The sequence below is a fragment of the Cyprinus carpio genome, chromosome B8 (assembly GCF_018340385.1).
Source record: "Cyprinus carpio isolate SPL01 chromosome B8, ASM1834038v1, whole genome shotgun sequence".
Classification (NCBI taxonomy): domain Eukaryota; kingdom Metazoa; phylum Chordata; class Actinopteri; order Cypriniformes; family Cyprinidae; genus Cyprinus; species Cyprinus carpio.
Window position 1 is genome coordinate 6009611 of NC_056604.1, and position 14526 is coordinate 6024136.

The window sequence follows — 14526 nt, forward strand, 5'->3', positions numbered from 1 at the left end:
TGTGCGCGCTTCTGAATTGGGAATAGCGAACATGCCAACAGCCCAGTCATGACCATGAGCATGTGAAACAAGTCACTTTTTGAACAAGTATACTAGAAATCAAAAGGCATACAGTTTCTATGCAAGAATCAATATACACTAAAATTGAAAATCATTTGAATATTTTAAAATATTAGTTTTAAAATATTGAATAGAAAGTTCAGTAGGACAGCATTTATTTGAAATAGAAACATTACATTATAAATGTCTTTTGTCATTTAGAAATGTAATGTGTTCTTCCTGAATAAACATATTCATTTTTTAAAACCAAAATAATAAAATCTTACCTCAAACTTTTGAACAGTACTGTAAGCACTAGAGCAAAAGTTGCACATCACAGATGATGTAATTTTTGTTGAACGCAAAGACAGTACACGCCATTGTGCCCATTAAATGTTGTCACACCAGAATCAAATGAAGTTTTACATTATTTTTCTGTTTTCTGATGTTTTGCAATATATGTTTTAGTTATGTTCCCAGATCGAGCAGTTAGAATTAGAGAATCGGAGACTGAGGGAGGGTCAAGGGCTGGAAGGACCCGCCTCTAGCTCTGCCTCTGGTCCAGTGGATGCTGAACTCCTCCGTCTACAGGCAGAAAACTCCGCCCTGCAGAAGAAATTAAAAGGTGAGAGAAGCTTATACATATAGTCTTTATCTATTTTTCCTCACAAACAATTTAGTCTAAGAATTCAGAAGTGAGCTTGATTATAGTATTCTCTGTGCATCTATATAGCTCTTCAAGAATGTGCAGATGTTAATGATGGAAAAGCAGCACTCATCGATGGATCGGCCGGCACTAATGGTGTCCAATCAGATGCCAGCGGTCTCAGTGATGACCCTTCAGCCCCAGGAAATGATCAGATTGATCAGGTAACAGATAATGGGTTTCAGTCTCACCAGGGTTGGGTTGCTGTATCATGCAGTGGAGGCTCAGAGTGAAAGAACCAATGTAATGAAATGACTGCAGCTTCTGCTGGTATAATAATTACACCATGTGCAGGAATACCAGAACTCTCAGATGACAATCGATGCAGCTATCTATACTGCGGCAGAGTGTGATTGTCACGCATCTTCTGGTGTATGTGTTAAGTTTGGTGAACAGTTGGATATTCCTAAGCGACTTTCTAAAAATACCAGTTTCAGTCAATGTAAACAAGTTAGTATACTCAGACAGAGTTTCCTAACAGTAGAGTTTCAGAGGAAATCAATTATTCAGCTATGCAATGCTGCACTCTTGATCTGGAGGCGTTTGCCGGAGTTCTCAGAGGTCATGTTTAATGCAGGGGTTACAGCTGCTGGATGAACTGTGGCCAGACACAGCAGAGATACCACCATCAGCTTTTTCTGTAAGATCAGCCCAGTAAAGGGAATATAAGGACAGTGAACTGGAGTCTAGTGTTTGACTACCACACCCCATTCATTAGCATTACCAAATTTGATAAAATGAGGGCTGCAGCTAATTGGTTATTCTTTATATAGTTTTTCACTTTTTTTTTTTTTTAAACATTCCCAATACCATAATATGTGCAATGTCTTGAAATTGAAACAGAATATCCAGCGGGAAATAATCATCCTGATTGGATGATAAAAAAGTAGGTTATTATGTTAGTGGTTAATATTATTTCTCAGCATGATGTACCTGCCTTAAATCAGCAGAAAACTTGTTTAAGGGTCTAGTGAGAAAATCTAATAAAACATTAAGAAAACTTTAGAACAACTTGCACTTTTGAATCATTCACAACAAGTCCAGGAACATTTATTAAAGATGTAAATGGAGTCGATTTGTTTCCATATACATTTTTTTAAATCTTTTTAAATCTACATTTCTGTATTTACTGGGGTTTTATATATGGAGCTGCTTTGTAGAAACCTAACCTGCTGTTAAATTTTTTTGTAAAAAAGAGTTTTGTTCAATTGTGTTTTTTTTGTCTATAGGCCGAAGTCCAAAGCGTCAAACCGGAACAGTGGGATAATGAATTGAGCGGTGAGTACATCTTTCTGACAACTTCCTTTTAAAGTTGTGACCTTATCAAACTCACTGAAGAGTTAACTGAGTAGAACCAGGGAAGGTTTTGTTCTGGATCTTCCAATAGCAGCACAGTGGTCTGACTTTGACTGAGCATCAGTTGAGCACTTCTCAAACTCAAGATATTTTCAAGGTCGAGTGCATTAATATCTGTTAACGCTGGGTTTCAGAGGTGGCATTAAAGCTTCAAACGGAAATGGAGGAGAAATGCTTACTGAGGGAACAACTCCAGACACTAGAGGTAAAAACACCAGGACAGCAGGAAACAGACAAAAGGACAAAATGCTAGGATTCATTTTGCTGATGGGTGTGTATTTTTACCCTCGCCATGGGTGCTAATTTTGGACACCTTCATGCTCACCTTGCTCCAGAGAATACTTTAATATCTATGATTACACTGGCATTTTGCAGGTTTAAATATTTGTAATGTTTTCTAGTGTTGATAGATCATTTGCTTATTTAAAATAACTATTTTAAATTTTGGCATACATTTTTGTATTTTTGTAATTGCTACATTAAATATTGTATTTTCAGTTAATTAGGGGTTCAAGCACGAAGTGCTGAAACCCTCTTGAAATTGCTCAGATTTTTATTATTATTATTATTCTTCTCCCCTAAAACTGATCGTGCAGACCAAACCGTAAGGCCTAGAGACTTGAAACTTGGCCAGATTGTAGAGCTCAATTTGGGGAGAACCTATCAAAGTCTCGCCCCAATCGGCCTAACGGGGGTGCTACAGCGCAAAAAACTAAAATTTCAGACATTTTTGGCCCTCAGTCGTAAACCGTTTGACGTAGACTCAAAAACTTTACATCGTTGTAATCCTTGGGTCAGTCCGAACAAAAGTGGAGTCCGAAATTTTTGCTCTACGATGCATGGTTTTTCCGCAAAATTGTGTTATATCCAAAACCTACTTTTGCGAACTAGTCCTAGGTTTTTCACCTGATCCAAACCAAACCACTGCAGAAATATTCTCTGTACACTGAATATCAATAATTATCAAAAAAAAAGTAGAAATTTCAATTTTCGCGCGAAACAGTACGCCAAAAAGTGTCTATGCTAACGTTAGCCAAATGTTATTTTAGCTATAACTCTTGAATGAAATGAGATATCTTCACCAAACTTGGTACACATATTTATAAGCTCAATCTTTGGTCAAATAAAAAAAATTGCGCATCTCTGCCACTTGGGGGCGCTATAAAATAGAAAAAACACATAAATGGCTATAACTAGGCAACCATTCGTCTGATCGACTTGAAAATTGGTATGCAGTGTATTTGTCTGAAGGGGCACAAGTGTCTATGAGGACATTTGCATATCTCAAAAAACATGGCCGCCATTGGCCAAACAAATTTAAGCACCTATTAAACAAGGTTAACAGAGGTTGATCGGAACGAAACTCAGTGGGCATGTTCGACTCATGGCCCTAAAGGTCTGTAAGAATTTTGAAAGAAATCGGCCACTAGTTGGCGGTAACGAGTTTTTTGGCTCAGTAATCATGTGGTGTTACACAGATTCACAAAATATGCACATCATTTGATAGATCTCCTCATAATGCACAACTTTGCCTCAAGAACCATTGCTGTCAGTCAAATCGTTCATTAATTATTCCCAAATATGTTAAAAACCTGCTTTTGCGAACTAGTCCTAGGTTTTTCGCCCAATCAGAACCAAACCACTGCGGTAATATTCTCTGGACTCTCTAGATCAATAATTATCAAAAAAAATTTGAATTTTGTCCTTTGGTTAGCTATAATTGGGTCATTTTTAAAAGGGGCGTGGCCAAATGTACTCAAAAGCCTATAAAACCTAAATGAAAACTCAAAACTTTATGAAACTTGGTGAAAACATTTAGCAGATGACTCTTAACAAGCATGCAAAGATTCATGGAGATCGGACCATAGGTGGCGCTATAACAGTTAAAAGAGCATCAAAAAAACAAAAGATTTCTATAGAAAATGACCTCAAATTGTAGAACATGTTCATATATTCACACAAACACTACATCTTAACATCATATGATAGAGCTCCTCATTCCAAACAACTTTGCCTCTAGGCCTAATGCTGTCAATCAAATCGTTCATTAAATATTCACAAATATGTTAAAAACCTGCTTTTGCGAACTAGTACTAGGTTTTTCACTTAATCTCGATCAAACCACTACTGAACAATTCTCTGGACTCTCTTGATCAATAATTATCAAAACAAAATTGAATTTTGTCCTTTGGTTAGCTATAACAGGTTAATTTAGAAAAGGGGCTTGGCCAAAATACCTAAAAGCCTATAAAACTTAAACGAAACCTTAAAACTTTACGAAACTTGGTGAAAACATGTGTCAGATTACTCTGAACAAGCATGCAAAGTTTCATGGCGATCAGACCATAGGTGGCGCTATAACAGTAGAAAAGGTCTCAAATACACAAGATTTATATGGTTAATGGCCTCAAATTGGTTGAAAATGCTCATATATGCACACAAACACTAGATCTTCATATCATATGATAGAGCACCTCATTCAGAAAAACTTTTGGACCAGTGTTGTCAATAAAACTGTTAATTAAATATTCAAGATTATTTAAAAAAGCTACTTTTGCAAACTAGTCCAACGTTTTAAGCTGAAAATCAATAAAACCACTGAAGTCCAATTCTCTAGACTCTGTAGGTCAATAATTATCAAAAAAAAAAAATGTTTAATAATTGCATTTGGACAATTATAAACCGGACATTTTATAATATGTCCTTTACATAGTGTACCTAAAGGCCTATTAATACAAACAGACATCCCACAAATTTTCAAAACTGTGTAAAATAATGCATATTTTCATTCTAGAGAAGCATGCAAAATTTAAGAGGGATTGGGGAAAAAATAACACTCTAATAGTTATAAATTTTAAAAACACAGTGTTGTATGAGAAATTGCCATTTTTAACCACTAGATGGCAGCGGAAGACCACTAATGGGCTCATTCAACTAACTTAAACAGTACTGTTCAAAGGTTTTATGGATTCATGTCAAAGCATTATAGAACCACTGTTATAACATTTAAAATCTCATTGAGTCGAAGTTTGTCAGCCATACATCCAGGTTGGCCGAGACCACCCCAAAGGTCTTAAAGTGCTTGAACCCCGGTAATTGCTGCTTGCAGCTATATTTTATCTTTTTGTTTGATTCTGATTGGTTCACTTTTTCTAAGACCAGATTTTATATATTTTTATTATGTTTATTCATTTTTTAACCCCCATACAAAAGACTTTTCTTGTTGTAATGCATTTATTTTCATTTTCAGATGTCCAAGCAGTCAGAAATCACAAAACTACAAGAAGAAAATGCTAAAGTAAGTGTCATGTGTGTTTCAGCATGTGTGCTCAGTGATAAAAATGCCAGTGGTAATGCAATGTTTTTTTGTATTTTTTAGTTGTCCGATAAGTTGAAGAAAAAACAAGAGAGGTAAGTTAAGTTTATGCTTTTTTTTATATATATATATATATATATATATATATATATATATATATATATATATATATATATATATATATATATATATATATATATTATATTTTCAAGATCTTTTATATTACAGAGATAGTTAACTTAAAAATGAAATTTAAGTAATTATTTAGTCACCCTGGTGTTCTAATGACCTTTTTCAGACCACAAAATGAGAACTAAATAACACATCCTGCAGAAAAAGAAGCAAAAGTATCACACATTGGTCCCATTTGACCTATGCCGTATTTTCAAAGTGTTTTGGGGAAGTTGTGGCCTAATGGTTAGAGAGTTGGACTCATAATCCAGAGGTTGTGAGTTTGAGTCTCGGGCCGGCAGGAATTGTAGGTGGGGGGAGTGGGTGTATATTGCTCTCTCCACCCTCAATACCACGACTGAGGTGCCCTTGAGCAAGGCACCGAACCCCCAACTGCTCCCCGGGCGCCGCAGCATAAATGGCTGCACACTGCTCGGGGTGTGTGTTCACGGTGTGTGTGCACTTTGGATGGGTTAAATGCAGAGCACGAATTCTGAGTATGGGTCACCATACTTGGCTGTATGTCACTTTCACTTTGTCACTTTTTTGGAGGCATATGATAAGGCTGTTATATTTTTGATTTAAATTAGGCTATTATTTAGCGAAAATACTATCTGTATCTCAGCTGTGAGCTCATGAGAACAAATCCAGGACACTAAAGAGATATTCACCTCAGAGATGAAAGTATCTGCATAATTTCCTAGGAGCTGTGCGTTACATTTTGATTAACCTTGATTTCCTGAAATGCTGCGCTTGTGGGCTTTTGCTGAAATAAACTTCTGCATTAATACAGTCTCATGAACGCACAGTCTTGCACAGAAAGTCCAATGGCCTTTAAGGCTTGAGGCTAGTTGCTGTTCACTGCCATTGTGGACAAGTGCAAGCAGGACTTTTTTGCATTTATTCTTTCATGGTCTGAAAAAGAAAGAAGGTCATAAGGCATTAGAACAACACCAGGGTGTTGTTTCATTTATCGTTGAACTGTCCAGTTGAAGTGCATATACTTTTCACCTAATGTAGTATGAAACTAAAGCATATGATCATATTCTACATTCCTAATCTTACTCAATACCTAAATTTAACAACTACCTTGCTAACTATTAATTAGCAGCAAATTAGCACTTTCAGGCAAAAGTCATAGTCGGTGGTTTGTTAATAGCAAGAATTGGACCTTAAAATAAAGTGTGACCAACTTTTCTCTATGGCCCAAAATTGACTTTATTGATTCAGAGACACCCTTGCCTGTTTTCAGTTGTCAAAATATTTAACGATTTTCACCTTATTTTTATGGTACTTTTCAGGCGCACTCAGTTTTTCTTTTTTTTTTTTGGTTTATGCTTTGTTTGTTGTGCTGGTCAACGTGACAGTTGACATGATCTAGTGACATGAGCACAGCAAAAGACAATCTGTGGCAGAAATGTGCTATTCACAGCAAAGTCAGCCATGTGAGTGTGCATCATCTTACACTTAGTTTTTAAAATGAATATTATAATAAAACTTCATGGGAAATAACTGAGTGCACCTTTAAACCTGTGCGAAACTACAGTTTGATGGAGTGATTTCATGCAAAACCTGCTGAAATATGGAAAAATGAAAGTTAAAGACAGTATTAAGTGATGATGTTACATTTGAACATATTACCTTCTCAAGCACAAGATAAATGACTTTCAATCTTCCATTTAACTGGAGTCCTCTTTCTCTGCACAGTGGCTCTCGGCCAATCAGAACTCTCCGTGTGATTACATCACCCCTTAGTATTCCTTTCTAGGTGTCGTGGTAACTCAGCTGTGGCTTAGAGACAGTCTCCGTGTCAGAGTTATGAGTCTGAACGTGAACTTGTTGTGCTGGCACTCACTGTAGACTGCTGTATCAGCACAGACTGCCTCCGATCCACATTCCTCTGGTCAACACGGGTCTGTTTTCCCTGATCAGGAGATGCTGCCTGTTATTTATCACTGCTGTATGGGTTTTTTAGGGCCAATGAGGATTCAAGTCTCTTTATGCTTCTCTTACAGCTTCCAGCGGCTACAAGTTGAGAAGGAAGCACTTTACAATGACAGCAGGTGAGAAAGACAAACCCAGCAGAGTAGGTTTTTTGTGATAAAGCTCAACAGGGAGTTTTTTAGCAGCCTGGGTTCTCGAAATGTATTTCACATTTATTTTCTCAGTGAAGAGTTTGAAGGCTTGAACCTGAAGATGAATAGCAATTTTTAACATTTAATTTGAAATTAAAACAAAGCAAACAAACTACTTGCCTATAAACCTGATTGGTGGATTTTGAATCAGGACTGTGGATGGTGTACTTCTGTCTTTAGGGTGCTAAATTGAGGAGTGTATGATACCTCTGAATGTTGCAAATTTCAGTGGCAATTTGCTAAAATCCTGCTTGTTTTTAAAGCCGCTTTGGATAAAGCATTTGCAAAATAAATAAATGTCAATCCAACTCTTTCTGCACTCTCAGAACGGATCATACATGTTTGTATCAGTTAAAGGTGTAGTCCACTCAGAAATACCTCAGCTTACCCTCAACCTTAGATCATACGAGATGAAGATGAGTTTGTTTCTGCATTAGAACAGATTAGGAGAAATGTAGCACTACATCACTTGCTCACCAATGGATCCTCTGGAGTGAATGGGTGCCGTCAGAATGAGAGTCCAAACATGATTCTGACGGCACCCTTTCACTGCAGAGGATCCATTGGTGAGCAAGTGAATAATGCTACATTTCTTCAAATCTTTTCCGATGAAGAAACTTGGCCTGAGGGTGTTTTTGGTCAATTTTTATTTTTGGGTGAACTATTCTTTGAAGCACATTGAATTAAAAAATGCAGCTGAAATCACTGTTATGGTTTCTGTAGAAACATAATTTATAACTCTCGTTTAGTTTGTCTTATTTTTCTTTGAAGTTTTTAATGACATTTTACTTCTGGAGCCCACCTCCATCTCCATATTACATGTGTTCCTTCCCGTTATGTCATTTACACTCCCCCATAATGTTTTTTTTCTGCTGAATTTGCCGTTTTATTTCAATATTCATCTCGTGATGCCTGGAAATAGACCCAACTGTACATTAGTCACATCAAACCCCTCATAGCATATGATGCATTTGTATCCACAGGACTAAAATTGATGAGATCCAACAGAGGAAAGAGGAGGAGCTCAAATCCATAAACCTTCGTGTGCAGAAAGTGCAGACAGATTTAATGGCCGCCAACCAGGTGAGATCTGCTCAGGCCCACCCTGCCAAATTCCCTAATATTGAAGCCCATTTGTTGCACATCTCGCAGGGCGATCGATGGATGGCCACTAAGGGAGTATGATGATAAACATTTGCACACCCTTGGGAGTGGGCTAAAGACTGTAGTCAGTGCTCTTCAGGATCAGACTCTGGCACTGAGGCACATCTGCAGAGATTAATGGACCGTAGACACACTGCTGCATCCATCACTGCCATACTAAAAATGCATTGAATCTTCCTGCCTGTGTGTGATTTCAGAACGTCGCTGAACTGAAGGAGCAGTTGCAGAGTAAACAGAAAGAGCATGAGATGGCCATCCATGCACTCAAAGATCAGGTAGTGCACAAAAATGGTTAAAAATGTGAAATATTCTGGACACCAGTCACTAAATTAAACAAATAAGTGTAGTGTGGTCATGCAACCACGTTTACTATGTTTTAATGTTGCATACTGCATAGTATACAGTACATACTGCAGATTATGTTCCATTCCAAACATTGGCAAAGGCACTAATAGGAAGAATACAGAAGATTAATAGTTGGTTAAAATGTTCATTTAGCATTTCTTTTAATGTTTATTCCATCACAGATGGTCGTTAGTGCATCTCCAGAGAATGAATCTGCAATTTCCGCATCTGCTGGTTTGCTGTTTACTAACAGGTTTATAAATGAAAGGAAGCAAGCAATTAATCCGCATAAATTGAGTACGATTTTAATGATAATAGGTCCTACAGATTCAATTAAATAAACCGTAAAAGGCTCATGTGGGTGTTGTTAACAGCGTGGAACACAATTATGTTTTTATTGTTCCACTTAAAAAAAATCAAATAATGAAAATTTGACTTTTTTTTTTTTTTTTTTTTAATGGCAGGATACGGTTTTGTAATAGTTTAGTTGCTATCGTTTTCAGTGTTGTTGTAAAATGCTGTTTAGCTTTGCTTAGAAAGCTCTTTTTTTGTCTTAAAGTAAGTTATTCAGTTCAACCAGAAAGGAAAACTCTGTTCTCCTTTACTCACCATCATTTTATTCCAAAACTGTATGACTTTCTTTCTTTTGTGAAACTCGACAGGAGAAGTTTGTCCTGGGTGTTTTTCTCTATACAATGAAAGTGAGTGTATTTGAGCTCCAAAAATAACAAAACTGCACCATAAAACTGTTGCATAGGACTTTTGTACTATATTCTGTTAGATCGGGTCTCCACGCCAGATAATAATTAGGATCCAGCCCCGGACGCCAGATCCTGTCAGAAAATTTCAGTTTGTTCAGTAACAGAACAACTAGCCAGCAGCGCTGTTCATACCCAAACCCTGTTAACAGCAAGTCTTGTCTGGTATCCAAAAATACCCAAAACGAGTGTTTAACGGTCTTCTGTAAGTCAAGAAGTTGACCGAGAAAAGCCAGAGAAAAGCAGAAGCAGGAGACGAAGTGATGATGGTAAAAAAAAAAGTAATAGAGTTTATTGAAGAATCTTAGTTGCGTATGTCTCAATGTTCAAACTTGCTCTGACCAGCACAAATTCAACATGTACGGTTATACCAGAACTGCTTCACAGCAGCATCCCATAAACCTTGGGTTTCCATAAACATTCCCTCTTATCTATCTCTGTTCATACAGACAAAATAGTTCACAAAACCCCACAAGCATGAGATCGAACAACAATGAAAATGCATAAGCAAGGAAAAATTAATAATAAATATGAAATATAGAAACATAATAAATGAATAAACAATAAAAAATACTCATTATATAATGATAAAAATGATCAAATAATAAATAAATAAATAATAAATAAAAACCATGTGAATGACTAATGAATATAAAATGATTTTGTGAATAAATTATTATAAATTAATTGAAAAAACATGAAAATAAAAACACTACACACACAATTTGCACGTGAGGATCTAAGGATCCTTCAATTTCAAGTCTACTCAAGTAATATCAAACTAAGCCAATCTGTGATTTATGTAAAAATTTCTTGAGTCATAAACACATTTTATTATAACGTCTATTTTTAAATATTAGATCACTTTTTTTTTTTAAGAAAATATATTAATGGAAATTTTAAAAAGGTTTTGATTATATATTTATCATTAAATTGAAAAATTATATACTTTTTATAAATACTATAGTTATTATTAATTTAATTATATATGATTTTTTTGTAAGTTGGTTGCTTTAAAGACAAATTACTTTAAACCTCCAGTGAACTGTATTTGAATATTCATGAATGCCATTGAGTTAGCATTACATCATTTGCCAAAATTGTCAACAAATATGAATTAAAAAGATTATGAATTTAGAAGACTTAAAATTATTATAATTTATACATAAATATATATTATAAACATTCTTCAAAGTGTCTTCTTTTTGCTTTAAGGAAGTTTGTTAAACTAAGTCAAATAGATTTGGAGCAACATAAGGGTGAGTAAACAGTGACTGAAAATTAATTTGTGGCTGAATTATCCCTTTGATATGAACCAGAAGACACACCAGTCTTTCTGCTGATAGCAAACTCTTTGTGCTTAAGGAGAAGTTTGTGAAGTTTATAATTACCCAGAGAGCAGCCTGTTTAATTGAGTGTTTATGGATGATGGTGCTCAGGATCAGCTGAGTAATTAAGGATTAGTGGGGCTCAGTGCAGGTGGCTCAGGGGCACACACGCTCTGCCGGGGCCCCTGAGGGAAGGGCCGCTCTTATACTGCCGTTGGCCCTACTGCAGGTCCTGCCACCATAAATGTCTTTCACTTCCTTCGTGAGGTCACAAATCTTAATTAAGCAGCATGCAGATAAGGATGAAGAACCTCACTGTTCTGTTTTTCCATTCAGAACACCTTGACTGGGTCTCTTCTGTTTGATGTGGATTTTCTAACTCAGCCTGTTTTCTTCTCTCTTCTTTTCACTTGTTTTGGGCGTACTTTCTTTATCATCTCTTGCTCTCATTCACCCCCTCGGGCTTTATTCTTCTTGTGTTCATCTTCTCCAACACCTCCCCTACAACCCCACGCTGCCACTGGACATGACTTTATTCATCAATCACATCTCCTTCTTTCTCTGTACATGTTCCCTTCCATGTATTCTTTTTGCTTTTTTGTTTCGGTCATCTGTATTTTTTCTTTCATATTTTATATTTTATTTTTTCAAAATGTTTATATTATTATTATTATATTTATATATATTTTTTTCATTAATTTGATTTTTTGCTTACTTTTTTCGTTTGTTTTTTTATTTTCTTTCATTCTTTTTTCATGTTTTTGTTGTTCTTTTGCATTTTTGTTTCAATTTTGTTTTCTTCTGTATTTTTGTTAAAAAAATTTTTTTTTTTATAATTTTCCCTTTTCATTGATTTATTCAATTATGTTTTTATATATAAAAAAATATGTTTTTGGTTCATTCCCTTATTTGTTTCCATTCATTATTTTTCATGTCTTTGCTGTTTTTGTCTCATTTACATATTTTTATTACATATTTTTTTTATTTTTCAATCTTTTCATATTTTTTTATATTTTATTCTTATTTCATTCATTCTTTTTTCTTTTTGATTAATATCCTCTTCCTCTCATTGTACTTTATTCTTTTGTTCCTTCATTTGGTGTTACCTTCTGCTTTTTTGTCTTTCTTTCTCTCCGTTTCTTTCTGTCTGGGTCTTGTGGGCTGGTTTTGTGTTTGGTCGGAGCTGCAGGTAGCGTGTCAGAGCGCGGTCAGTCAGGAGCAGGTGGAGGGCATGCTGAGTGAGAACGATGCTCTCAGGACAAATCTAGCAGCCCTAGAACAGGTACCTGACCAGGATACAGCATCACGACCTTCATCAACCCCAGTTCCTGCATCATTATCTTCACTCAATGACTGTGTCTGGTCTAACACACATGCTCTTTGTACCTGTTCATACCTTTGTACCTTGTACCTGTTAACTGTTCATAGATGCAAACTAATGTCACTTTTATCAACTTTATTGCTACTGGCTATATTACTACTAAAAACTGAAGAAATGGACAAATCACTCCCAATTCACACCAGTTTGTTTGATGCCATATTTTCTTTTACTTTCTTCTCTGAAAAATTGTCAGTATCTAAAAACAAATTCATGGAGGTTCATAAAGTTGTATTGTTTTGGGTTACACTTTATTTTAAGGTGTTGTTTTTAAAGTGTAATTATACATTTAAGGACTGAGTAATATTAATTAACAACAAGTACTTAGTTAGGATTAGGGTTTGGCTTAGGGTTACTTGGAAGTAATTATGCATAATTTATTGTTATTGTAATAGTACGTAGTAAGGACACCTTGAAATAAAGTGTTACCTTATATTGTTTTAAAATCTTTTGTATGAATTTCTAATCACAGTGAGATTAGTTAAAAACTGCACATTTAAATACTGTTTTAGTTTATTGCTCACCAGCCAAAATAATTATGCTTATTTATTTATTTATTTATTTCAGAATGCCTTACAATGCATTTAAGGTATATATAACATTAAGTACATGCACTCCCTGGGAATCGAACCCATTATCGTTTGTTAGGCATACCTAAATATTAATATTTAAATATATTTAAATACGTATAAATAATTTAATTAACACCATGTATAAAATATGAGACCAAAGTCCAAGAACACTAAGGCTGCAGTTTAAAAAAAAATTCTATTATTAAAATATTTATGTCTGTGTTTTTTTGTTTAGCCTTATTTATTTTTGCATGTATGTTCACACATTAATACATTTAATATGTGTATTGCATCATGCATGAAGGTTTATATTTAGCTTGAAAGCACTCATGGGTACATTTATATCTATATTGTATTTAAATTGCATTTCTCAGCTGCTCTCTAGTATTTTCTGTTCCTTAATAATTATTCTTTTGTCTTCTGTTGCCATTTTCTCACTTATACACTGAATTCAGACTGAATAAAACTTAATTCAGTTGTCCTGGGGTATATATCTGAAACTGTGTGTGTGTTTTTTACAGATCCAAACAGTAAAGACTCAGGAACTGAATTTGCTGAGAGAGCAAAATCTGGCACTAAATGCAGAACTTCAGCAGAGACACACAGAGCAGGAGAGCTTCCTGGCGCAGAAAGATGATCTCAACTCACAGCTACAGGTATTTTGGCACCTGTTAACTATAAAAACCAAATTCAATGCATTTCAACGCATGTATGTTAGCATTTGTATTTGGAGCCTTAATAAAACTAATTTGACTGCTTGCTGATCAGGAGTCAAACCGAGCGAACAGTCGACTTCTTGAGCAACTCACTGAACTGGGTCTGGAGAAGGACAAGCTACAGCAGGAGTTAGAGGAGGCTAGAAAGGTGACGGCACGCACAATCCTTCTTTTTACCTTCTGATCCTTTTACAATTCACTCAGTTCCCACTGCAGCAGGTAAAAGTAGTTTGACGTTTGGTGCACTCAATCTCTATCTCTATCTTCATTTAAGCTTCTTTAGTGAGTCAGTTCACTCTGCTCGTTCTTCCATCAGTTAATGCTATGATCTTTTGACCATCATAATGACTTTATTAATGGAAAAGCCACAATCGGATTTAGCCCCACACGAGTTTCGGAAGACTCACCTTTGAAATTATTTTGTACAGGTTTTTTTTATTTTTTCCTTTAGAGTCTACTGTGATGTTAGACAAGGATTTTTGCACCAAAACCAGATTTTACAGTTTTAAGTGATCATTTTCGACCATCTTCCTGACCCTTTG

General features: G+C 35.6%; 1 protein-coding gene across 1 annotated transcript in view; it reads left to right on the forward strand.

Moving 5' to 3' along the window:
• LOC109101197 (GRIP1-associated protein 1-like) overlaps positions 1 to 14526 on the forward strand; it is a 49771-nt gene that overhangs the window by 5909 nt on the left and 29336 nt on the right. The window contains exons 6-17 of the mRNA XM_042729359.1: positions 508 to 664; positions 773 to 909; positions 1975 to 2023; positions 2236 to 2306; positions 5352 to 5399; positions 5481 to 5512; positions 7604 to 7651; positions 8707 to 8806; positions 9085 to 9162; positions 12508 to 12600; positions 13790 to 13924; positions 14037 to 14132. Coding sequence (XP_042585293.1) covers positions 508 to 664; positions 773 to 909; positions 1975 to 2023; positions 2236 to 2306; positions 5352 to 5399; positions 5481 to 5512; positions 7604 to 7651; positions 8707 to 8806; positions 9085 to 9162; positions 12508 to 12600; positions 13790 to 13924; positions 14037 to 14132 — 1044 coding nt within the window. The remainder of the gene's footprint in view (positions 1 to 507; positions 665 to 772; positions 910 to 1974; positions 2024 to 2235; positions 2307 to 5351; positions 5400 to 5480; positions 5513 to 7603; positions 7652 to 8706; positions 8807 to 9084; positions 9163 to 12507; positions 12601 to 13789; positions 13925 to 14036; positions 14133 to 14526) is intronic.